Source organism: Dromiciops gliroides, chromosome 1 (genome assembly GCF_019393635.1).
Source record: "Dromiciops gliroides isolate mDroGli1 chromosome 1, mDroGli1.pri, whole genome shotgun sequence".
NCBI lineage: Eukaryota > Metazoa > Chordata > Mammalia > Microbiotheria > Microbiotheriidae > Dromiciops > Dromiciops gliroides.
This window is the reverse complement of record NC_057861.1, coordinates 11,573,526-11,591,575: the sequence shown is the minus strand read 5'-3', so window position 1 is coordinate 11,591,575 and position 18,050 is coordinate 11,573,526. Positions and strand designations below refer to the sequence as shown.

Genomic DNA, 18,050 nt, shown 5'->3' with positions numbered 1-18,050 from the left:
TTGCCACTGGATCCCGATGGCTCTGGAGGAGAGAGTGAGGCTGGTGACTGCACAGTGGTAACCTTCCCTTCATCATTGTAAGTCATAACATCACCCGATGTCATGATCCTCTTTGAGGAAGAAGGACAAACAATAACGATGCTGAGCTCTGGGCCCAGCTACTACACGGTCCCTAGAGGGACCCCAAAGTATTTTTGCATCCTGAATATTTCCAAAGACACGCAAGCCTTTTGTCTATTGTTGGTTGTGAGAACCCCGTGAAGCACAAGGGCAATTCTTTTCAAGCTCTCATGGCAATGTATCCCCCATTCGCAGCGGAATGATCGCCTGGGGTTGGGCCCTCTGGTGATAAGCCTTTCCTCTCTGTCCTCAGCTAGGCTGGTCCTAAGATGGCAGAGGTTATACAATCTATGGACATGTTTCCAGTCTGTTGGGCCCTGCTACCACCTGTATTCTACTGGAACTAAAAGGTAACTAAAAGGACAAGTTCCTCTAATTTTCTCTAGTCATTCCATTCATTTACCCTGATCTGTCATCATCTGAATGCCAGGATACAGACCCACCAAATACTAGCAGTAATGACCTTGAGCTTGTCATTTCCATGTCTACTGAGTCAAATCACTGGACTGACTCATACCACACAGTCTTCATCCTACCAGTTGGCTATTCATGGCTCTGTGGGATCCCCATTTTACATCATAGTTCTCTCTACCTAGGACACCACAAGATTGAGGTGGAGCCACTTTGTATTTCTTTCTTCCATGGGCTGCCACGGCCAAAGCATTCATCCCCTCGGAGGGAGTTAGCCTAGATGGCTTCTGAGGGCCTACCAAACTTTAAAGTGACCATCCTTGCAGTCAGCTGACTGCTGATGAACCTCACCATCCTTAACTAGACTGGTTCTCAAAAAGGAGACGACACATCCTGTTACTAGGACCATAGTCGAAGCCTTTCCAGCATGGCAGGACTTGCCTTCCGGCACCCAGGAGGGCAGCCACAGCCTATGAGCCATCTGTGAGGAATCCTCTACAGTGACACAGGCTCTCCATAAACCAAAAGGGTTTACTTTGACTCATCACAGTAAGTGAACATCGCCCCAACAGTCACATAAAATCGATTTGATTTAAACAGAACTTTCCCACTTAAAAATAGCAGTCTGTGTTCACAGTTATACCAGTGATTTCATCTGTGAGCACAGAGCAGGAGCCTGGGAAGTGGCGTTCTCTGTGATATTAAATGCACCAACTAAAGACGTCCCTTTAAAACACCCTCCAATTGCAGTCAGTTGATGACTACCTAGGAGCTGCTTTTTTCATTAAACCCAACCCAGCCTTGTATCATTGCATTCCCTTCTCTCTAATTAAATCAATCTGCTCTTTCTGTTTTGCAGACAGATTAAAAGGCCTGGCTCTTTGGTTTTTCTCATGCTTTGGTGTTCTAGTCCCACAGGGTGCTGCGATGACAAGGTGGGCTGGTGGGGTTCTTAGGGTGGCTCTTCACCAGAGCAGCGAAAGGTCAGAGGTGACATTCAATGTGAAAATGGTCTGACTATTGAATATCTCGGTGGTGGCTGTCCTGTCCAGCCAGATTCCCTGTTCCGGTCCCTCCCTCCCAGTAGATAAGAAAGCGCACGTCAGGCCTTACCCAGATTGGAGGAAGCCCGCCCTTCAGCGGCCCGGTCCTTGAGGTTCTCAGCAATGTCCAGCTGCTGTTCATGGTACTGCTTGGCCCTCTCCAGGTCTTGCATGCATCTGGCTGCATGCCCCAAGCCAGCATAGGCGCGCATCTCGATGGCCTTCTCCAAGAGCTCCTGGGCCAGCTCCAGCACGTAGTTATGGTAGGACATGGCCTTGTCGAAGTTCCTCCGGTAGTGGTAGGCGCTGCCCAGGTTGCTGTAGGCACGGGCCTCCTCCCGCTTGTTGCCCAGGTCCTTGGCTATTTTCAGGTGCCGCTCGTGACACTGCACGGCATTCTCAAAGTCCCCCATGGCGATGTACACAGCTCCCATGTTGCCCAGCTCTCTGGCTTCAGAAAGTTCATCTTTGGACTGCTTGGCCAAAAGAACGCACTGCTTGTGGCTAGCCAAGGCGTTGGGGTAGTCTCCGATGGCCGTGTAGACATGACCCAGGCTGCTCAGGGCTGAAGAGGCGGCCTGGGAGGAAAAACAAACAAAGAGGAAAGGCTGAGAAACCCAAATCCTCCAGAAAACTACAGGGAGTGGGAGGGGGTCCCAGGGAATACGGCACGTGGTTCCATGCCCAGAATCCTAAGGATGGTTTGGTGAGGGTGCCATGAACCTAATCAGAGCCGTGAGTTATTCGACTATGCAAGAACAGCGATAATCCCGGTTACCTTCATGAGAGAAGCAGCATGACGCAGTGGCCAGAGGAGGCCTCAAAAACATTTGAACCCTGGCCCTTGGGGCACAAGACTCGAAGCCTAAAGTCTAAGTATAAAGTATAAGACTAGACTTTGTGGTGGGGGCTGAGCTGCAGTGGCAGAGGGAGCGTCCTCCCCCGCAGGGAAATCACAGGCTGAATTCCCTTTTCTATTTTATTAAACAGTTTAACGCTTAAAAGGGCTCTCTACACACAATCCCATCTGATCCTCCTCACTCCTGTGCATCACCGAGCTGTGCTGGGATAGCCCCTTACCAAGAGACTCTAGCAAAGTCCAGCCAAGGGCAGGGACAGGTCGCTTCTAGCTCTGCAGTGACTGATGCGGGCGCATTTCTCCTGATTGGAAGCTCTTCACCTAAGATGTGGAGAGAGGGTTCACACCTTTTGCCATCTGCCTTCATCAGAAATTCCATGCTATTTACAGAATTTGACCTGATTTTTAATGTTGTGCACAATGTGATAAGTCTATTATCCCCTATGAACCTCTCTGACGCAACATAGATGGTGGTCAAAAAGTGGGAAAACAAACTGTCGGGCTTCATTCCAGTCAGCACAAGCAATGGATGCCGGTGAGCCTCTTCTGGTGGTGAGTGTGCAGAGAAGCACCCACAGGCAGGGGGCATAATGTGACTGGCAGGAGGGAGGTGCCTGAGGCACACACCGGGGTGGGTGCACCTGCCTTTGGCACCAATGGCTATAACAAGGCAGCAGGGCCCTTGGCGCTTGTTTCTGGCACAAGCGACATGAGCAAGCCTGCTGGGGTGTGGCTGGGGAGCTGTACTGCAAGCAGCAAGAATAATGGTTCCGCTGCGGTATGAGTGGGTATGTTGGATGGAGGCACAAGGGACAGTAAGAATGCTGCCAGGACAGAGAGGCAGGCGTGGGGCTGGGAGCCTGCCCAGGAACATGCATGTACCCAGCTGTGGGCACTGAAGCCCGCTGCCCAGCACAGCCAAATGCTGCTACAGAAAGCAGAAGAGCTGCAGCTCAGATCTGCACAAGGCCGGGCTCCATCCCTGCCCTTCTGCCACAACGATGCCACCTTGGAGGGTTTTTTGGTACACATTTTAAAGACACTTCTCCTTGTCCACACTTTCTCCCCATGAGAGAACGTGGGCTCCGGGAGGGCAGAGATGGGTTTTTTTTAAGTCTGTACCCCCAGGAATTGCTAAACAAGTTGTGCTCTATAAATGTGATAGAATACTATTGTGCTGTAAGAAGTGATGAGCAGAGAGAGTTCAGAAAAACCTAGACAGACTTAAATGGACGGATGCTGAGTGAAGTGAGCAGAACCAGGAGAACAGTGTACACTAACGGCAACATTGTGTGATGATCAGCCGTGATAGACTCAGTTCTTCTCAGCAATACAATGATACAAGGCAATGAATGCCAAAAGACCCATGATGGAAAATGCTCTCAACGTCCAAAAAAGAACTCTGAAGTCTGAATGCAGATTAAAAGCATACGATTCTCACTTTTGTTGTTATTTTTAGTTGTTGTTTCTTCTTTCTTGTGTTTTTTTCCTTTTGTTCTGATTCTTCTCTCACAACATGACTAATGTGGAAATATGTTTAACATGATTGTAATGCGTAACCTATATCAGATTGCTTGCTGGCTTCGGGAGTGAGGAGAGAAGGGAGGGTGGGAGAAAAATTTGGAGCTCAAAATCTTATAAAAATGAATGTTGAAAACTATCTTAAATGTAATTGGAAAAAAATACTATTTAAAATTTTTTTTAAATTGTACCTCTAGGCCTTAATGTGCTGAGCCTGGCATACAGTAAGCACTTAATAAAGGCTTGCACACTGCGTGCCATCAGGGATGAATCCATGGACCACAGCCCCATCCTGTTGTACTGCGCAAGGAGACAGCGGCAGCCTAGGAGCGGGGCTTTCCAGGAGCCCAGCTGTGAGCTTGGGGGTAGAGGCCACTTGATGCTGTAGAACGAATCTGAAGTTGGGAGGCCTGGTCTGAGTCCCATCTCAGAGACTTAGGCGGGCGGCCCTGGGTACATGTGGACATTCTCTGAGCTTCATTCTCCTCCTCCACCAGTTAGCAATAACTATGCCTGCCATCCCTAGGGCTTGTGGGAGAAAGGTCTCAAATGCTACAACCCTCAAAGTTGTCTCTGCTATAGAGGGATGAGCTGTTTTCAGTAGTTCTAGTTCTAGACCAGCTCTGGACTGTGGCTGCGGTTTGTGGCAGTGGTCCCTTCCCAAGGCCCCGGGCAGGCCAGAATGGTCTGTGCATCTGGGACCCTCCACATCTGTTCCAGGGCGGCTCCCAAGGACAGCGTGGGGAGGAGATCCCGGCCTCAGCAGCTGTTTGTCTACATGCATTTTTTCAATCGACAAAGACCCTGGGATTCTTCTTTTTCGAGATGGGAGCATCTTTGAACACGCGGCAGGGGCTCCTGATTCGTCTCCTCTGCTGGGTGGGTAGAAATAGCCTCTACCTCACTTTCCCTGCACTTGGGGTGCCAACAAATGGATCTTCTTCTGCTGTGATTCGTCCCTCCCCCTTCCTCTTACCCCAAGGGCAGATGTGATGGGGTAAGGGGGGGGGGGCGTGGGCGCCAGTTGGCCCAGTCTGTGACTGTCCATAACTGAAGTGAGAAGGGGCTTTCCTGACTCCCCGAAGCCTTAGCTGTCCACTGCCCCACTACAGAGCCCCAAAGGGGAAACAAGCCTGGCTTCCCTCCCCCTGAGAGGCAGCATGGAGTTGTGGGAAGGTTGCTGGGTCCAAATGCTGTTTCTGCTCCTTTGTGACCTCAGGCAGGTCACAGCACTTCTCTGGGCCTGCCTTCTCATCCCCACGTCCCTTCCATTTAAAAGTCCTATGATTCTCCCTCCAACTTCTCAGTGTGGTAAAGAAGGACAAGAGAGGTCCACCTTCCGCTGACCCCCAAATAGCAGACAGGGTCAGAAAAGATTTTGTGAAATAAAAGTTCTACCCATTTGTAATGTCACCATCATGGTCCTCTATCTCCTTTTGCTTTATTTTACCTTATCTAAGAAAGTTGTGCTTTTAGTGGAAAGAGCATTGAACAAGAGGTTGGTCAGGAGATCTAGGTTAAAATATTGCTCTGCTACTGACCAGCTGTGAAACTGTGGGCAAGTTGCTCCCAACCTCTGGCCCTCAGTGTCCTCATCTGCTAAATGGGGATAGCAAAGCTCGCATCATCTCTCTCCAAAACCAAAACTATGAACTAGTGTTCATTCAGTCATCATTCATTAACTGAATAAACATTTGTGGAACACCTGTGGAGTGCACAGCGATGAGCTCAGAGCCAGAGGCCATGAAAAGTGCAGATGAGACATGGCTCCTGGCCTCAGGGAGCTTATTGTTTATCCGGGAGACAATTCACAATATAAAACTAGTAGGGGCAGCTAGGTGGCGCAGTGGATAAAGCACTGGCCCTGGATTCAGGAGTACCTGAGTTCAAATCAGGCCTCAGACACTTGACACTAGCTGTGTGACCCTGGGCAAGTCACTTAACCCCCATTGCCCCGCAAAAAAAAATGTTGAAACAAGTAGTGCATCAGAGAGGATGATGCAGAAAGTTAGGATGGTCCAAGGAAAAGACCATCATCTACCAATGGGGAATCAGGGAGGGCTTCACAGAGGAGGTGGTATTTGATAAGGGATTTAAAGGATCCAGCAGAGAAAGAGTTGAAGTAAGGAGAAACATAGAAAACCGCGTGCACAGATTGTTATGGAACAGGCTGAAGAGAAGATTGTGTACTGGGGAAGCATAAGACAAGGCAGGGACTGGCTGGCTTGGAAAGGAAGAAGGCCTTTTCCTCTGTGCCTAGGCTAAGAGAGCCTCCAGGTACCCAAGGAGGCCAGAATGGGCTGGGGACAGCCCAAGCACAAAAGGGAGGGCTATTTATTTCTCTAGCCTCTCTGTGGTGTGTGTCTGCTATTTCAGTACTTAGTGGATCTTTGATTGCATTAGTGTGGGCAGACCCTCCACTGGCACAAATAGCAACTCCTCGAAGGTCCTATTTATTTATTTATTTATTTGTTTGTTTGTTTTTCTTTAATAAAAGTATTTTATTATTTTCTAGTTATATGTAAGGATAGTTTTCAACATTTCTTTTCACAGGATTTTTAGTTCCAAATTTTTCTCCCACTCTCCCTTCCCTCCCTTCTCCCCAGGACAGAAAGCAATCTGATATAGTTTATATATGTATAATCATATTAAACTTATTTCTGCATTAGTCATATTGTGAAAGAAGAATCAGAACACAAGGGAAAAACTTCAATAAAGAAGAGGAAAAAAGGCCCCAAAGTAGAAACAGTCTGGTTCAATCTGCATTCATAATCCACAGTTCTTTATTCTGGATGTGGAGAACATTTTCTATCATGAGTTCTCTGGAACTGCTTTGGATCATTGCACTGCTGAGAAGAGCTGAGTCTATCACAGCTGATCATCACACACTGTTGCTGTTACTGTGTACAATGTTCTCCTGGTTCTGCTCCTCTCCGCCAGTATCAGTTCATGTAAGTCCTTCCAGGTTTCTCTGAACCCCTCCTGCTCATCGTTTCTTACAGCACAATAGCATCAAATGTCTTATTTAGATGATTCTTGTGAAGTTCTATGCCCCAAACCCCACCCATATGGTGAGGCTGGCCCTCTGGTCAAAGACCTGGTGTGACTGAGCCTCAGACTCGGACCTTCTAGAGCTTGGGCCCTGCTGGGGGAGGGAGCAGGAGAGCACTTCCTCCATGGAGGTAGGCCTGCCTATTAGCCAGCATGTGTCTCCCCCTGCCCAATGCCAAGGGCCTGGGCTCAGCTGGCATGCTGGCATTGTCCTCCTTTCTGTCTGGTGTATTCTGTGGACACGAGTGCCATTCTTCTGGAAGCTGGCACCTTCTCAAAGGAGGAAATGGCCCCAAGAAGGCAGTAGGGAGAGACTCCCCGAGTGGACGCTGACTCTGTGCCACAGCAGTGGCCTCCACTGACGTCTGCCACCAAGCAGAAGCTGGCAGCAGAACCCAACAGATGACAGCTTCAACTAACCAGCTAGATTCCCATCAGTTGCCACAGCAAACAGTCTGGGTGCTTTACGGCTCCCAGGCAAATAGTCATGTAATGAGATTTATCAGTTAAATGAACTACAAATGAATAACTTGCTTTTGTTCTCCTTGCCTGGAATAAGGTTACAGTTGAAACTGGCTAAAATGTCAGGCTGTTTAGCAGACTCACAAGACTACCATCTATGGGAAAGATGTGGCCGGACCACAAACAGATGCTGCTGCTTTTGACCCCAAAGCTCACAGTCCAATTAAGTATTGAGTTGTCTGCGATCCGTGTGCCAGAGTCACAGCCCTGGGCTAGGGCCGTGGGGCACAGAAAGCATGCTGTCTGCTTCCCACAAGGGGAAAATATGTGAGCATCTGTATTCAAATAGAGAAATACATGCAAATAGTTAGCATCAAATATTTGGTGGGAATTGAACACTATTTTTCTCTCTTTCCACAACAAATGAATTGCTCATGATCTCACCAAAGCAGATAATCCTGACCAGAGATGCTGAGCCATGCTCCAAGAAGTCACTCAACCTGGGCTGATTTTGACAAAGGAAAGGCACCAACTGGGTTTTGCAAGACCCCAGAATCACAGATTGGAAAAGGTGAAAAGGACTTTGGAGATTGCCTGGGTCAACAGCTTCAGTGTGCAGAAAAAGAAACTGAAGCCAGAGCAAGAGAGCAACCCACCCGTCCCAGGGCACAAGGTCCCTGCCTTCAGTCACACAGAAAGTCAGGGGCAAAGGCAGACGTGAAACCCAGGCCTGTTAGACCCTCCCCCCGCCTTGCTCTTCAATGCATGACAGGCCAGGGCAGCAGGGACAGTGGGTCTCATGCTGAAGCAGGCTCACAGCGTCTGTAGGCTAAGACAAATCTAGCAGGTCCTATGAGAGCACTCTATAATCCACATGCAGCCTTGGTAATGGCAGTGATGGGGATGATGGGGTATGACGAGAAGAGCAATCACTTCATTTCAACCCAACAAACATCTACTAAGTACCTATCATCTGCCAAAGACCAACAAACACACAACCTTCCCATCTTTCAGGACCTCCTGTCTCACTGGCAGGTTACACTGCATAGAAAGATACCTAAACACAGGAGAGTTGGGAGGGGGAGAGAGCATTGATGACTCGGGAAAGGGAAAGAGGAAACACTCTGTATAGGAGGCAGCATCTGACCAGGAAGGGCATGCAAAGCATGGGGAACAGCCCAAACAAAGGCAGGGTGATGGGAGATGGGATGTGGAGTCTGTCAATAATGGTGGGTGAGGCCCACAACCAGGCTAAAGGAGTTTATGTTCTAACTTAGAGCTAACAGGGAGCCACAGGAAGTTTTTTTAAAATCAGAGGAATGATGTGTCTTAGGAATATTAGTGTGGCAACTGGGTGGAAGATGGATTGGAGAAAGGAAGCAGAGATGAGGACGATAATAATTGTAATAACAACAATTATAACTAACATTTATAATAGTGTTTACTATGTGCCAAGCACTAGGCTAAGTGTTTTACAAATATTATCTCATTTGATCCTCACAACCATGCTGGGAAGAAGGTGCTATTATTATCCCCATTTCACAGATAAGGAAACTGAGGCACACGGGAGTTAAGTGACTTGCCTGGAATCATACAGCCCAGGATGGATTTGAACTTAGGTCTTCCTGACAGCAGGCCCAAGGCTCTCTCTGCTGTACCACCCAGCCGCCCCCATTAGCTTGTTGAAATAGTTTGGGTAAGAGGTGATATGAGCCTAAATTAGGGTGGCGACCATGTGAATGGAGGCAATGGAATGCATGTGTGAGATAGACTAAAGGTAAATTGACAAGACTTGGCAAATGATTGGAATGGAGGGAAGAGGGAACGGCCAAGGACCGTTCCAAAGTAGGAACCTATGTGCCTAGGAGGGGGGTGGTATCCTCAAACAAAAGAGTCGATTTTGGAGGAGGGGCAAAGGGGGGATAACAAATTCTCTTGCTGACATGTTGAGATGGAGAAGCCAGTGGACCACCAGAAAGGAAATGCTCAGCTCACTGGCACGAGCCGAGGGCTTCTCCCCTGAAATGACCTGGCACTCATGTTGTTTCTGTATGTTGATGGTCTTTGTGATGACATAAGGTTTCTCCCCAGAGGACAGACACTGTCTCCTCCCATCTAGAGCAGTGCTTCACACACAGTAGGTACTAAATAAATGCTTTTTAAGTTCACTTGAATGGAAAACTCTCTGCCAGTGGCTGGGGAATGCCAAACTCCAGCCCTGCCAGGTTCCGGAGATGGAATTCACCTGGGCAAGTCACTAGCCCTTCTCAAGGCCAGCTCAGCACTCTTTGGGCTTCAAGGCCCTCCTAAGCTATGTCTGTCCTTTCCTGCCCATTCCAATGTTGTTTTGGTTCATTGGGAGCCCAGCTCTTAACATTGCTTCTTCCAAAACTAGGGGCCATGTTTTCCTATCTGCACCATTCTTCTCTATCACAAATCCAAGAGGAAGTGGCCGCTTTTTTTTTAACAAGGTTCTCATCATAACTGAAGTCCCTCATCACTCCTACATCATCTTCTCATGTCAGGCTTGTAATCTTCCCTGGCCCTGTACCTAAACTCCTCATCTGCTTCTTTCTGACTATCTGGGGATGACAAGACTGTTTCTGTTTTTGCCTCCAAGGCTCTTCACCCAAATGCCTGACTCCTGCTTCCTTACAGGGCTGTTTGTTAGTATAACCTGAAACACCACCTTCTCCATCTACCTGGCCCAATTTTACCCTCCTGTCCCTCTGAATAAAGTAGACCCTTCCAGAGCCAATATTTCAGTCATCGCTGCCTTCCTAGCAGGGATCAGGGATAATCAAGAGTTTATTTTTTTCTTCTCCCTTTGCTTTTCAGTTTTAAGCCTATTTTTAAAAAATGATTTGCAAAACTGTAGGCATATGTGTGTATGTGTATATATATATATAAATATACATATACACATATATTAACCAATCTTCATTAGGTGCAATTTATCCCTGACAAAGAGCTCATCCACCATTTCAAAAATCCAAATTCTGTTCTTAGATGGGTTCTTCTAAAACTTTTTTGTTGCTATCTTTTGATTTTACATCACCTTCATTCTGAATACACCCCTGCCCCAATCACCTTTATAGGAAGCCATTGCTTGTAACAAAGAATAACAAAGTAGGGGAAAAGGAGTTTGTCAGAATTGACAAATACATCCTGGATGTCACACAGTCTCTTCTTAACCAGTTGTGTTTCAAACCAAAGGGAGCTCTGTCTCCAAAGCTAATGTTCTTTTTTTTTTTTTTTTCAAAGCTAATGTTCTTTTGCCAATTCTAACAGTTGTTTCCTCAAACTTATCCTCTCTCCTCCCTCCCATTTTCTGTAGCAACTCAATTATATTCTTCTGACTGCCTCACCACCTTCCTCTACCTCTTGCAGATAAAGCATGCCTCCCTTAAATCCCTGATCAGACTCCAAGCTCTTTGGAGAGGAGGATCGACAGAGACTTAGCCCCTGCCCAGTGAGCGAAGTGCACTCTGGGCAAATCCGCAACAGTAATGGCTTGTTCCCTTTTGCCACTCCTTGTTTCATAAGCAAGAGTTCATTGCTTGAAGTTCAGCTTCCTGTTGATTAGCCCTTTTAAACTTGGTGAGGCTGAAGCTCAGGTGACTGGCGCCTTTCATTCCTCTCCCAGCTCCATCCATAAAGCTTGTCCAGATCAGTCCACCCAATGAGCATTTGGCCTCCATGGGCCTGGGGACTCCCTCTGTGCCACATGAGGCATCAAACAAGGAATTTGGAGTAGGGCATTGCATAGTAGACATTTAATAAATGTTTGTTGAATTAAATTGTATGAAAGGCTCCTCTGGCTTAAATCTATATGGTGATAAATCTAGTATAGTCCCTTTGATGTATACATTTCCTTATAAAGCTTTTGGTGTGTGCTAAATCCACAAAAGCTGCCAGGTAGGGGGGCATTCAATAAATACTGATTGACTGATTAAAAATGATGAAAATGGACCAAGAAATCACCTCCTTCTGGTGCCAAGAATACTGCTCTCCTTCCCCGTTATCACTAAAACTCAACCACGTGGCTGGGGTCAGGACAGTTCGATAACTCTCAAGAAAGTGAAGCCCTGGGTAACTGATGAAGAAGCTGCAGAAGAACCTTAGCTTAGTTGGCGTCAACAGTCAGAGGCTGCCTCTCTTAGAGTGAGGGGGCCAGCCAGGATAGGAACAGGAACCAAGGCTGCTGCGCTTACTTGGAGGCACACAATATCAGCGTTGAAGAGGACACTAAATAATAATAACTCACAGCGCATTAAGGTTTAACTCACAACCACCTGCCTGTGCATAAACGCCAATGGCTGGTGTTTATTTGGAATCTTACAAAGCATTTTATACACATTATATCATTTGATCTTCACAACAGTCTTTTGGGTGAACAAGTATTATCAAAGCATTTTACAGAGGAGAGAATGGCCTCAATCACTAATAATAAGAGAAATGCAAGTCAAAGCAATTCTGAGATTTCACCTCCCACCTAACACATTTACAAAGATGATAAAATATGGGAATAGTCTATGCTGGAAGGGCTGTGGAAAGACAGGCACTACCTGTGAATTGGTACAACCATTCTGTTGAATAAACTCGAATATGCAAACAAAATAACTACAATGCCCTCACCCTTTGTCAGGCTCCACACACCCCAAAATATGAATAGCAGCACTTGTTGATATAAAGAACAGGAAGAAAGCAGATGGCCACTGACTGAGGAATAGCTACGCAAGCTGTGGTGAACGAATGGGAGTGGAACGGAGTAGTAATGTGCTGTAAGAAGTGACCAGGGTGACCAATAGAGAAGTGTGGGACAGATGATAGAAACTGACCTAAAAGAAGTTTGCAGAATGAGGAAAACAACAGATGCAATCATTACAACAATGGAAATGGAGAGAGTCTATGGTTCAGTTGTTGTTCAGTCCTGTCCAACTCTCCATGACCCCATTTGAGATTTTCTTGGCTGAGATACTGGAGCGCTTTTGCCATTTCCTTCTCCAGCTCATTTTACAGATGGGGAAATGGAGGCAAATGGGGTTAGGTGACTTGTCTAGAGTCACATAGCTAGTAAGGATCTGAGGATATATTTGAACCCGGGTCTTTCACTCCAGGACTGGCACTCAATCCATTGCACCATCTACTTGCCCAAGGAAAGAATAGCTACCACCAAACAATCCAAACTGAATTTGGGTAAATTATAAAGGACAAGCTTGGCCCCAAAGAAGAAATGAGAAAATGCTCCCACCCCTCACTTCTATACTTTTGCAGGGTGGAGGTGGGAAGAACACTGCATATAAGGTTAGATTTTGGGTATGTTGACTGATTTTGATGATTTTTTCCTCCTTTTTTTTTCAAAGTTCTTTGTTCTAAAGGCACCTGGTTTTCTGAGGAGGGAGAAAGGAGAAATGTAGGCAATATAAAAACAAAATGTATCAATAAAGTTTATTTTTAAAAATTATTTAAGATGCATAATATCAGAGCTAGAAAAGAACTTAGAATATGGACTGGCAGAGTCAGAAAGGGTCCTGGCACCATGAACACTGAACTCCAGAGCTGGAAAGGATCTTGCACACAATGTTCAGGCTGTGAGGAAACTGGGAGATTAAGTATTCATTTACTAAAGGCAGGCCATTTAATTAGCCTTACTTATGAATATTGTGTAAATTGAAAGTATTTCCCACCATCCCAGAAAATTGGTCAGTATATACAAACTTTGCCAACTCTTTTAAAGACTCAAGTCAACACGGTGCTAAGACCAACCAAAGACTGAATTCAGGTTGTTTTGTTGTTTTTGTAAGAAAGTCTCCCAGATGAAATTCTAAGCAAAGGGAGCTCATGACCACAGCCTACAAAGGAAGAATGGGCTTAGGGTCACTGAAATGGAAAGGAATTTGGCTTCTGTGGCCTGGGGAATCATCCATCTCTTCCACGTTGCATATTTGTAAGACTTGTCAGGTTTCTTAGAGTGAAGCTAACCCTCCCTTGCCAGGGCCTATACCTGGACCTGGAGGAGTAACTTTCAGCGGCTCCTGAAAAGGAAAAAGAAAGGTGTCTGATGCACCAGCCTTCCTTTGGCCAGTAACTGGGAGCAGAGAGGGATGAACTGCAGGGGCACGAGGCCAAGAGGCAGCAGCAGTTTCTCCATCGTAACTGGTACGCTCTTGCGAACCCTGAGACCAGAGGAACCTCCTAAATGATTGTTTTTGTCAACATTATTTTAGAGTCAAGAGAATAATACTGTGTCAGAAAGAGTGATTACCTGGACTTATGAGTTGAGATCGCAGGTGATAAATTATTTGTAATGCCCAAGCATTAATACAGCAGTGTTTTCAAGTGAAGAATTTGTAAATGTGCTTTGCTGATGCAAATTAACAAATTAATAAGGAAACAAGCTTTCTGGTACAAGACGCTGAGGTGACAGATTAGCTATTAAGAGCAATTTATAGGTCATAAGATATGAATGTTGGCAAGAAACCCTCCCTCTGCTGACTTCACAAACACTAAAGCTGCCTTTGGCTCCCCAGAGGTTTCCTGTTCGGCATTTTAATGATACCATAAAACCTCCAGAATTTATAATGATTTCTTTTCTTTTTCTCAAACTTGATGCTCTCTATGAATCTGATATAACACCCACCAGGCAGCTTGGGAACAGGTCACGAGAACTACACTGAAGCGAAAGACATCAAGGTTGAGGGTTGTTGTCAATGGTTCTTCAGTTGGGTCTGACTCTTCACAACTCCATTTGGGGTTCTCTGGGCAAAGATAACAGAGTGGTTTTGCCATTTCCCTCTCCAGCTTATTTTACAGAGGAGGAAACAGAGGCAAACGGGTAAGTGACTTACCCAGGGACACACTGCTAGTAAGTGTTTGAGGCTGGATTTGAACTCAGGAACATGAGTCTTCCTGACTCCAGGCCTGGTGCTTTATCTACCGGACCATCTAACTGCCCGAGGTTGAAGGAGAATTGTACACAGTTGGGCTATACGGGTAGGGCCAATTTGATGTTGAAAATACCCAGGCCATTCTTGGGCCCAAACATCGGCTTCCTGGGGTCTGCCTAGCCATCCAGTTTAGCAGAGCTGAGTGCCCACACCACAGAGGAAGATGGACAGGCAGCCCAGTGAGTGGTTCCACTGGCATGAGTGAACATCGCTGGCGAGAGCGTAGATGTGGTTCAGAGCCATGGCCTCTGTCGGCATTCACCACTTCAGGCACATTTTCTGGTCACGTTAACTGGAAGGCCCAACTCTCAGACGTGCCCTCATTACAGGGGGGCCCAAGATCCTGGAAAGGGGCCTGACTGACTTCTGGCCATTGCAGATGTGTGAGAATGTGTACAAAGGGTGACAAAGAGGCCCAGGAGCAGAAGGGGCTGGGAACCAGCTCGGGGCCAGCCCGGGGCCTGCCTGGAGCCAGCCCAGACAGACGAACAGTCTGCTAACTATTCAGCCCCTGTGCAGATGTCCCAGAGAAAGTGGACAAAGACACGGCCAACAACAGGAAGAGCCCCCATGGACAAGGCGCTGTGAGCTTTGCGACGAACCTTGCAGGCAGCTCCTCCTTTCGTCCTCCCCATCCCACAGAGGACGATAGGAGGCTCGGAGAGAGGAAGTGACTTGCTCAGGGTTCCGTGGATAATCGGAATCTGGAGCTGTTCCTGATGCCGTGCCCACCCAGGGAAGGTCAAACCTGAGGCTCTCTCTCTCCTCCACCGTCCTCTCCAGAGATCCTCCTGCACTCCCTCCACCTGCACACTGGGGTTTTCAGCAGCAAGGTCTCCTTCCGAGGATGAAGGAAGGACCGCATCTCCCAGAGAACCGATGGCTCTGCCCTTCGACAGGGTGAGAAGGGGTCTAGCCGTGGGCCCCCTGCTGCCCTGGTTCTGATTTTGGAGCTGGCCTGAAGTACAAAAGGCAGGGGGGAGGGGAGGGGAGGTTCTGGGTTTGACTTCTGTCTCCGAGGGCGGCCCTCAGGCTTCCCTGGTATCAGCTCATCTGCACACGGGCTGTCTCCCCCTCTAGGGGCAGGTCCTCCTCTTCTGGTCTCCCACCTAGGGAGTGTGGGCTAGAGCATCCTGGAGTCAGAGACCTGGGTTCAAGTCTCCTCTGACACAGCCTGGCTGTGTGGCCCCAGCAAAGGCTCTGAACGAACCTCCCAGGCCTTATCCGGAAGCCCCCTAAATCAGTGACATTCCTGGCGCAGTCACTCTACCCTTGCCCCTGACGTGGGGTGGGGTAGGAATGGGGAAAGGGCTCCTGCAGACGGGAGGACTTGAGTCTTAGAGGAAGTGAGAGGAGTTAAGAAGAGGAGGTGAGGAGGCAGGAAAGGGCAGGCATGGGGGCCAGCCAGTACAAAGGCGCAGAGATGGGAGTTGGAGGCTCATGTGCTGCGCTGAGTCAGCCATAGCCAGAGTCTGGGAACACACGGGAGGGGGTGGGCAGGGAAGCAGAGCAAGGGGCAGCTTGAAGGGCTTTAGACGCTGAATGCACCACTTTCCATTTGCTCCTGGAGGTCAAAGGGCATCACCGGAGTTTACTGATCAAGGGGAGAGCAGCATGGTCAGAGCTACACCTCAGGAACATCCTTTTGGCAGCTGAATGGAAGATGGGCTGGATCGAGGAGAGGGACAAGGCCAACAGACAGATACTGCCACGGTCCCATGTGAAATGCTGAGGGCTGCACCAGGGAGGCTGCCGGGCGAGTGGAGGAAGCGTCTGTGGCATGAGGGGGCCGCAGGCTCTGTCACCTCACATCTGGAACACTGCGGTCACTTTCTGGTGCCTCTCCTGGCCTCAGGTCTCCCCCAGGCAGGCCCTCCTGCACTCAGCTGCCAAGCTGACCTTCCAGCCCAGGGCTGACTGGGCCACCTCACCCACCCAGGGAGCATCCGCCACTGTTCTTGCACCTGACTCCCTCCCCCACACGCCACCATCTGGCATTGTCAGTTCTGGCCCCTCCACCTCCCAGCTCAGGGCATGTCCCCTGTGCATCCCCCATTGCTCTGAGTCCTCTCTCTCCTCGTCTCTGCCTCGAACCTCCCTGGCTTCTTTCAAGTCTTGGTTCTAAGCCCACCTTCCATAAGAAGCCAACGCCCCTCCAGGCAAGGGAGAGCCTTCCCTCTGAGATTCTCCACTTTGCCCTGTGTGTATTTTATTTGGACATCACTGTTTGCAGGTCATCTTCCCCACCTGGAGAGCAGGGGCTTTTTTGTGTTTGTTTCTCTTCTATTCCCAGTGTTTCTCACCATGCCAGTTAAGTAGGGGCTTAATAAATGCTTGCTGACGTGACCTGAGTAGGAGTGCAGTTTGAGGAGGACATCAAGGCTGCAGCCGAGGTGACCAGGAGCGTGGTAGTATCCTCAATAGGAATAGGGGAGTTGGATGAAGGAAGGGGTTAGAGGTCTTTGTTTCAGACGAGTTGAGTCTGAAATGCTTACAGCACATCCCTCTCACAGTGCCTCGTGCACAGGAGGTGCCTAATGAATGCTTACTGACTGACTGAATGAATGAATGACTTGTTGATTACTAGCTCTGTGACCCTGTGACAAGTAACTTTCCCTCTCTAAATCTGTTTCCTCATCTGTAAAAATGGTGCAGGAGAAGCAGTAGAAACTGTCACAGGAGAGCCATGCAACTGGAAAAGGCAAAGTCATTAATGACCAGGCCCTGTGGCTCCTGCTCACCTCAGGGCACGAGCTAGCAGAGCTGCACAGGCAGGACGCTGGCTATCAGGGTCCCGCTGAGGAGCAGAGCAGAGCAGAAGGAACTCCAGGAATGTGAGCTGTTATTACTAGCTCAAAATGCTCCATTAAGATTATTTTGGTGACTTACAGCAGGAGCCAGTAACCCTTGATTTCCCCTTCCTGGTCTCCCCAACATCTCAAGTTTTATTTGGGGGGAAAGTCTAGTGTCAAATGAGCTCCTCTTGGTGTAAGAGTCGGGTTTCTTTATTAATGACTTGCTCTGGACCATGAGACAGACCCCACCGCAGCACACACAGGTTCCAGCCAATCAGAACAGTTCCCCTCCACACTCCCTGGCTAACCTGAACTGCAGCGAGCTATAAACCATTCTTCTGTAGGAGGCTTTGGAACCTTGCCAATCCTCCTTCAAAGGAAATATTTACACTGAACAGTAAAGCTTGGTGTTGGGGGGGGCACGGGGAGGAGAGCCCTGCAAGAAATACAGAGCCGATGTTTCAGAAAGGGCAAGTGAAAAGGAAGGAGCACTCCACTTGGCACAGCCCAACAGGTCACTTAGAGTAGGTGCTCCCAAGGACAGGCTACATCTAGGCCCATGGGCCCATGTGGACTAAGAAATCAGGGATGATGAGGCTGCACAGTCTCTCATTTTATTGTAAGGCCTATGTTCCACAATGCTAGCAGGAGGCAGTTATAATTCTAAGCTTCTAGTCAAATTCATTCTTCTTTAAATTTCAAAATCTCTTGAGTCATTAGCAAGTGAATCTGACACTTGACATGTGAAGCCTGAGGCAAATATGTCAAGAAAGTTAACCATTTTCAGGAAATAGATCTCCATCAAGTAGAACCCAGTCAGTCGGCTTGAAGGCCCATT

The 18,050-nt window shown here is 48.0% G+C and overlaps 1 protein-coding gene across 1 annotated transcript in view; it reads right to left on the bottom strand.

The window, feature by feature from the left end:
- The window catches only part of TTC28 (tetratricopeptide repeat domain 28), a 668,012-nt gene that overhangs the window by 181,528 nt on the left and 468,434 nt on the right, over positions 1-18,050 (bottom strand). The window contains exon 6 of the mRNA XM_043977397.1: positions 1,645-2,152. Within this exon, the coding sequence (XP_043833332.1) occupies positions 1,645-2,152 (508 nt within the window). The remainder of the gene's footprint in view (positions 1-1,644; positions 2,153-18,050) is intronic.